Source organism: Sipha flava, unplaced genomic scaffold (genome assembly GCF_003268045.1).
Source record: "Sipha flava isolate LNK unplaced genomic scaffold, YSA_version1 119_pilon_pilon, whole genome shotgun sequence".
NCBI classification, from domain to species: Eukaryota; Metazoa; Arthropoda; class Insecta; order Hemiptera; family Aphididae; genus Sipha; species Sipha flava.
In genome coordinates, this window is record NW_020271745.1 from 674,770 (window position 1) to 683,691 (window position 8,922).

Consider the following 8,922-nt stretch of genomic DNA (forward strand, 5'->3'; position numbering starts at 1 on the left):
TGCATTCGATTCCGAGACAACTTACCGCGGTCACGGAATGCGTCAAAGACGGTGTAAACGATGATGGAAGTCAAAAGATAACATTGTCAAATGTTGATAACTTAATTGTATACTGTTTATATTTGGTTAGCGGCTTATATCTTATACATACTTTTTTTTATAGTACCTACCGTACATTTTACAGTGTGAACAGATTTTTGTAGCGTTTGCATACAAATTTGGGTTCAAATAACTAATTCATATACTGTTATTTATATAATTTTGTACTGTACTTCAGGTCCAACTACATCTCAAGTTTTCTCAGGTTGTTTGGGGTAACTAAAATATTTAACAATTCGTTTTCGTGTTCTCATCTATCTTTAGTAACAGTACTTAAATATTTTTATTCTTTGGTATATTATACCATACACTGCCGGCGAGTTTTAAATTTGTTAACGGTAAGAATTTTTGATTTTATGTAATTTTTATACGATTATAACTTTTTCAATGAAAATCGAAGATTTATTGGGAAATTTAAAATAATAAAAGAAATTTAATATAAAATATTTTATTTTAATTTATTGTCTTGTTAAATTTATTTTGATTTATGCAAATTATACTATATAATCATTGCATTATGCAATTAAGCAATTACAATTAACATTTATCCTAATAAATTCATAAAAGAGACAATTTTGATATTATAATTATGTAGATCACATATGATTTGTTATAGACCACGTTTGTGTTTAATTTATCAATGGTAAAATGAAATATTTTAGATTATTTTATTGTTTACTGATTTTTACTTTGAAAGAATTAATTTTTAAGACATTTTCAAACAGAAAACTTATTTTGGTCAATTGTGCTCATTTTTTTTGCCTATTAAGGCTCAGTAAACTGTTAATTGAAAAATCACAATTTATACTAATTATTAAAATTATATGGTGTTAATATTTAAATTTATGGTTAATTTGAAACCAGTTGTACTTTAAAAATATAATAATACTCCAGGTGAAGCTTTTATTTATTTATACGTAAAATATTAATGTGTTTTGTAATAACTGTACATATTTTATTATTATAAAAATTTAAAAAATATTTATAAATATATATTTTAAAAATTTTAAATTTTCATTGAACTAGAGCATTTAATATAATTTTCAGTAATTTTGATAATGGATAACGAAAGTGAAGTGAAAGAATATCGCTGGGAAGGTGGCTATGAAAAAACGTGGGAAGAAGTCAAAGAAGATGAAGGTGGTAATGTTGAATGGTCTGTCAAAGAAATTATTGAAAAGTCCAAGCGGTTGCTGGCTACTCGGCAGCCTAATGTTCGTCTTGGCATGATGCGACATTTGTTTGTTATTATAGATAGTTCCAACTCAATGCTTGAAAAAGATTTAAAACCTTCTAGACAAATGTGCACTTATAAATTGCTTCAAGATTTTCTTCAAGATTATTTTGATCAAAATCCAATTAGTCAGCTTGGTTTAATAACTACTAGAAACTCATCAGCAGAACGAGTATCAGAACTGTCTGGCAATAGGAAATATCATCTTGAAGAACTGAAAAAAACTTTGGGAGATTTTAATTATTGCAATGGACTTATGTCTGTACAAAACTCATTAGAAATTGCCTTGTCTTTTATGAAAATGTTGCCTTCTCATACAAGCCGAGAAATACTTATAATTGGATCCAGTTTAAGTTCGTGTGACCCAGGTGAAATAAATTCTACCATAGAATCACTTAAATCCTGCAATATTAGAGTTTCTATGATACATCTGGCTGCTGAGGTTCGGATGTTTCGACATTTATGTGATGAAACTAAAGGTAAACACAATGTTATTGTTGATGATGTACATTTTAAACACATACTTTGGTCACTGGTGGAACCTGTTCCTCTTCCAAACACAGTTGATGCTTCTTGTGTGAAAATGGGTTTTCCTCAAGAGTTGGATCAAAAGCCACCATTCACCACATGTTCCTGTCATTTAGCTGAAGGCGGAAAGCTAAATGCAAAGGGTTATTTTTGTCCACAATGCAACAGCAAATATTGTGAATTGCCTGTGGAATGCAAATGTTGTGGTCTCATACTTGTATCTTCCTTACATCTCGCTAGATCGTTACATCATCTGGTTCCTATTAAACCATTTATAAAAATTGAACTCGAAGAAGGTTCTAGTGCTTATTGTTATGGATGCAGGAAAAGAATAAAGGTTCCTGCTGAAAACGTTTACTTCTGTGAAACATGTAAAAGACATTACTGTGATGGCTGTGACATTTATGTGCATAATACATTACACGTTTGTCCGGGATGTGCAGTTAAGCGTGATGAAAAAAGATAATATAAGAACAAATTTTAATTAGTGTATTAATTAATAATTCATTACTTGCTGTATAAATTAAACAATCCAAGGGTAATAATAATTTGTGTATTGTTTTTTATTTATATTAAACAATTATTGAGGCTGTATGGTTAAATACTATTATAAAAAGAAAGATGGATCAAACATTTTTTGTAAATTTGATGCAAGTATCGTATTGTTATTTATAAACAAAAATAAATAAATAATAATAATAAAAAGCCTCATATCACTAGAATAAAACAAACCTTTTTTTATGTATTATAGATAAAATTCTATATTTTGTACCAAACTGCAAAAGATATAATTATATTATATTATTATTTAACCTATTAATTAGTATATAAATATAATTACTTTTTATAAAATTTTGCTACATGAAAAAATTTGTGTCAGATAAAATTTTGAACACATCATTATGTCGTTGGAATTATTATAAAGCATATTTTTTTTTTTTTTAATTTTTTTAGGGATTTAGCTTTTTCAACGCTCAGTGCAAGAATAATCTTGGCGCTCTTCCCTCTTAAACGATTGAAATATATAACTTAAATAAACAGAATTAGGGGAGCTGTAGGGGTTAAGTCCCATTCATAATCAAATTTAATAAACAATTATGATTTTTATTATAGTCTTAACTGTTTTTTACAAAAATGAATTACAAATAAATAATAAATATATTAATACCTAATAATAATTTAACAAATTTAAATTTCTTTCTTTGTCACTGTTGTTGCCACAGTATCATCATCTTGAGTAATATTCAATGTATAACTATTATCAACGGACACTTAGAATTTTTATAGTAATGTAGCAATGATTGTTTTTCAGGGATCGTTTTTTCAGCGACTATTGCAAGAATTATTTTGCTGTCCCTCCCTCTTAAACATATAAATTAAATGGACAGCATTTTTAGCGCTAGAGGGCCTGATTCCCATTCGTAATCAAAAATGTTCAAAATAATTTTTCAAACTTATATAAGGTTACTAAATATTTATAAATCGTAACTTAATAATAATAATATTGTGATCGTTTATAAGACTGTAATTGTACATAAAATCGTATCCACTCCTTGCATATCGATATTATAATAAATAATAATTATCAAACTCATATTAAATCACTTTGTGAAAATTATTTATTTTTTCTACCTAAAGTAGATAATTTTTGTCACCAACGTTTGATTATTCTGATTTTGACGCCTCCCATTTGCCCTCCTGATTTTGGCGGCCTGCGCCGATCGTACCTAAAATCGGTCCTATATATAAATTAACAAATTATCTTCGTTTGTAGGCATGAGTGTATCTTGGGTAATTTTAATGGATGGAGAGGAAACTTAATTTGATGTCAATAAACTTAAAGATGGTATACTCAATCTGCATCATGATGTATTGTGATGAAAAATGCCAATGAAAAAATACATTTTTATTGATCCATTAATTAATTTTTTATTTTTAATAGTTTAAAAAATTATACTTTTTTTGATAAAATAATTACTCTAAAATGCCTATTCTATAAGATATGTATAATTCATTTACAAAAATTTAAATTTTTAGAGGGGGGTGTTCTCCCACAAGTTAACGCCTGTTTGTTGGTACCTTGTACTAGTTCCGTAAAATATTATCAAACGAGCAATAGTAATCAGGAGCGGACAGGGAGGTTTGGTTGGAGAAAATTTGAAAATTATTTGTAATAAAAAAAACAATTGCATTTGGTGCATTGAGTTAACGTTAAATTAATTCAGTAATAAATGACTAAAAAAAAGATTGAAACAATATGAAAAATGATTTAATGCCCTTTAAATAAATTAAATCTGAATAACATTTTAGTGTTCAGCTGAAATCAAATAATTATTGACAATAAATATTCATGAAATTGTCGACAGAAACGGATTAATTATGTTGTTTGTTACTCTCTCGATCTTTCATTCCTTTCTTAGCCTTCAACCAATGTCGTATTTAGATATTTTGCGCCGGGGCGCAAAAAAAAAAAAAATTGACGACCTTCTAAGTGGCCTATCCACGAAAAATATAGGAGATAATAGATCCTCATGAACCTTTTTGATCAGGGATCGCCAACCAGTCGATCGTGATCGACTGGTCGATCTTTTTAGGAATATAGGTCGATCGTTGTAAAATTTATTTTTACCACTATCGGTCGATCGTTTAAAATATCAGATTAATCGGATAATGGGAACATTAGATTATTATTATGAAAATACAACAAATAATTATTCTTTGGAGCTTAGACTTTTTTTTTTTTGCTCATCAAATAAATCTCTTCCTAAAGACCTAAATTCTCCTGGATGTCGATCACCAGGGACTTAAATGTCAAATGTAGCTCACTTATTTAAAAAGTTAAGTTGTTTAAAAACCCCTGTTCTAGATGTTCTAAAATCAATGCTATTTTTGTGTAGTAGGCATGCCACAGCACGCCGCACGCGATAACATAATACACTGTATTATTAAAAATAACGTATGTTTATTGACATTATCACAACAAATTGGGAACTAATATTAGGTATATTATTAATATTCTGGATCGCTGATAGCTGTATTGCTATAAATATATTATTAATTACTTGTTAGTTAACTAACCATAGTTAGGTTAGATTATAAAAAAATAAATTAATTCATCAACGGCTATTATTTGTATTGCTCCGGCTCCCGGATGCACTTAACAATAATATTATAATCTTTATAGTACCGAGAACTCGTAATAGTGACCACCGCCGGCCCGTATTTATTTTTTTACAAATTTACCACTGTATCAATATTTTGTGACATGACATAAACAAATTGTATAACCATAGGTTATTCGTTAACAATAATTATTATGTTTAACCATTAGGTTATCAGCTTATACACAATATTATTTCTGTTCGATATAATACTGCATACATCTGCTTGCAAGCGACTTCATTTTGTACAGTATACACTAGTCAATAGTCGGTCTCCTATTTTTTAAGCAATTATTTTCCAATTTTCTACTGCATATCGTACCGCATATTTTGGTATTTTTTAACGCATATGTATGCGCATATTTTAGTACTTTTTAGTGTATAAAGTTCCGAGTCTTGCAACCATTTACATCTTTTAATATATTTTCATTTGGAATTAAACGTTCTTCAATACTATTTAATAACAAGATCATTCATCCATAATAATTATAGGTAATTTATATTTATCGAACTACAGCACAATTATAAAAAACTGACTAAAATAATAAGAAGTACGATTTACTTATTCTTACTATAGATTTAAAAATTAAAAGTTAAAATACTTTACGACCACGTGCTCCTCGTAATTTTTATATCCAAAAATTTCATTGCATTTAAATATACATGTAAAAAAAAAAAAAGACGGGGGCCTAATCAGCGATTGCTGCCTAGCTGCCTTGGCCAGGCCGACACTGGTCTTGCTAATAACTAATTAAGTATAATATCTTTAAGACGTAAAAACGATGAGACTATGAGAATATCGTCAAACACTCAGTCGGACAAGCAATGATGGGGGGGGGGGCGGGGTCCAGCTCTCTACATGCCTATATAAATATGCCACGAACGACAATTACAATAATTATTTCGGTAACGCCGATGGTATGCATAAAAATTACTCATCACATAATACTATAGTTATATCATATATAATATTATAGCTTATAGTATATCAGTGTGCAATCCGGAGGGCCCCGTTCTGATAAAATTGTAATTAATAAAAATAATAAAAATATACAGTCGTATAATTATAAGAATAAATGTATTAAATAATTTTTATGTAATTCATCATAATGAAATTATTTAGAATGGAGGTGGGGCCCCGAAACCAACCATAAGAGGGTCCTTTACAGGGGCATTGCCCCTGTTGCCCCTGCGGTTTTTGCGGCACTGCGTATATGTTTCCATAGTAGTCGAGTCACACAACCACTACAGAAGCCGCTTTACTTGCACGTGTTCTCCCTTTTATAAATTCCCTAATTATAGCTTATTGTTTATATGCTAGCCAACAGCAAGGTCGTTTCTAGATTTTTTTTTCGATGTTTTTAAAATGTCGAAGAAATTTAGAGAGGGCGGGGAGGGATTTACAAAAGAATTATCAGTTATTGTTTTTTTAATTTCTAAAACAGAACTGCACTTTTCTTGTAAGTAGTACACTAATGTCACACACCATTATTTCCCTCTCTAAAATTGGATCAGTATGCTAATTTCTAGTAAAAACATTAATTGTATGTTACATATATTATGTACACCAGTGTCGCCGAATGCCGTGTTGAAATTTAAATCGCAACAATATGTAAAACAATAACTGCAAATCAAATCGTACTGATAGTACGATAGGTACTAGAAATTATAAGAAGAGAGCTGTAAAAAAAAAAAAAAAAAATACTTAAAAAATTATGCCAGATTCAAAAGTTACGCACTATATGCTATACCCTTTATGCATTTTTAACTATGATGAATGAAAACATGAAATGAAGAACCGTTTTTATGTTTAGCACATCTATTAAAATATTGATATCTTGTCCCTGATTCTTTTCGATCGGATTTGGATTCGATGGCACCGCTTGCTCAAAACGTTAAATTTGCCACGTTGCCCGTAGCATATATCATGTTCTATATTGATAAATATTACATACGATTGTGTGGGTATGGTATAATTCGTTAATCGATCATTTTGTGAACGGTTAAATGAAGGTAAATTTCTTGACCTCGAATAGTTGATAAAATTGTTTTAAAGGACATTTCACTCGTCGGACCCAAAGATATGGATATGGATTGCAATAAAAGAGTAAAATGTAATATTATTCATTATTTCAATCCAGGGTTATTAAAATAACTATCTGATTACATCGAACCGGCTACTTTTTCATAAATACAAGCGAAGATGTCGTTTATCATTTTATACGTACCGGCTGGGTTTTAATTTACAATCATATTGTGTGAATATGATACGTAAATGCAGTGAACGATGAACTTTGTCGGTGACAAACATATTTTCGTGTGATGGTGTTTCAAACGTTGTGGATATCATTTTAAATCATTAATGGACAATGGTCTCAATATATATATATATATATATGCGTATAAAAAAATTCACTGAAACACATATTATTCTCTGCGTTTTATCATTCGAATACCAGATATTATAACTATTATAACTATTTTATTAATATTATTAATATTAGTTATTAATAGTGTTTGGATTTAATAGCTCTAAAAACTATTCATAAGTGCTATTCAAACACCAAAAAATTACCGTAGAAATTGTTTAAAAATTTGTTTTTTTTACATTGAATTTATTGTTTTATTAGGTATCTAATTATAGTTATAAAAAAAAAAAAAAATTTAAAAATTTGATTGTGCGGCAATGATGGTAAATGTTTTTAGTTATTATTATATGTTAGTCAAATTGTTGAGCAGTACAATATACTTTTTTATTTACTTATTTTGTTTCATGTACAACTAGGTATTTCTAATTTATGCTATTTACGACTAGCGATGATAAGTAAATAATTTTATTAAGTGCGATAAAAAAAATTAATATCAACTATTAAATAGTGCTGACTAAGTAATTAGTAGTTAAACGCTTTTAAATAATTAGGTCAGGGGGTGTCCTCGATTAAGGCAGCGTTGAAGTGGTGATGCTATGTTGGTAGTTCATTGAACCGGTTGACATTTTTGAATTGACTTAAAAAAAAATGAGTATGCCTCTGCCAATTTGTATTATCGATATTTCTTTTACTTTTTTTATATGTATAATGCACGGGAACTTAAAAAATAAAAAAAATGAACTGTGAAGACGTCTTCAAGAGTTCAATGCCTACTTCATTCGTTTCATAAGAAAATAAATAAAGTAAAAATAAATATTGTTCAAGCTAAATGTATCTTATAAAATGAAAATTAATTGTTTACGTTAAACGTAAAAAAGGCGAAGAAGAAGAAGAAGAAGAAGAAGAAAAAAATCGTTTCCGTTACCTATATTATTTCTATTTACTAGTTACACTTGAAACGACACGAAAATTATCGTACAATAATAATTTTCCAAAGACGAAAACAGGACACACGACATACGCATTCACTACTTATTCATAAAGTTTATTATTCTATGTCTAACTATCCTTATGCACACGCTATACGATGAATAAATGTGTTTTATTTTAAACTGTCATGGTAATTCGTATGCTCATGGTCTTATAAAAATTATAATTACGCCTGTTAAATTATAATATCTTCATTTACCACACGGAACCACTAAACACCCACCAGTTTAGATGGTTCAAATGAACCATAAATTAAGATGATCCAAAACCCTCGAACTAAGGAGCTAATGATGATAAGGTGACCAATCCTACAAACATTATGTAAATGTACAACGCATGCAAACATTTTATTCGTATGAATGAATTCGTTAATTATAGGCAATTTTAATATTTCCTCGATTTAAGTAATCCAAAACATAAAAAAAAAAAAAAAATACAAAACTAAAGTTTTTAAAATATAAATATAAAGTTATATAAAACAATATGCACAACGCATAACTTTTTCGTTCGGTGTTAAATTATTGGCGAGCCCCAAAACAAA

At 29.0% G+C, this 8,922-nt stretch overlaps 1 protein-coding gene across 1 annotated transcript; it reads left to right on the plus strand.

The window, feature by feature from the left end:
• The first annotated feature begins 102 nt into the window (after positions 1-102).
• Positions 103-2,391, plus strand: LOC112693892 (general transcription factor IIH subunit 2). Its single transcript, XM_025569150.1, has 2 exons — positions 103-437; positions 1,147-2,391. Exon 2 carries the CDS (start codon positions 1,158-1,160, stop codon positions 2,325-2,327), a length of 1,170 nt encoding a protein of 389 aa, XP_025424935.1. The 5' UTR covers positions 103-437; positions 1,147-1,157; the 3' UTR covers positions 2,328-2,391.
• Positions 2,392-8,922: the final 6,531 nt, after the last annotated feature.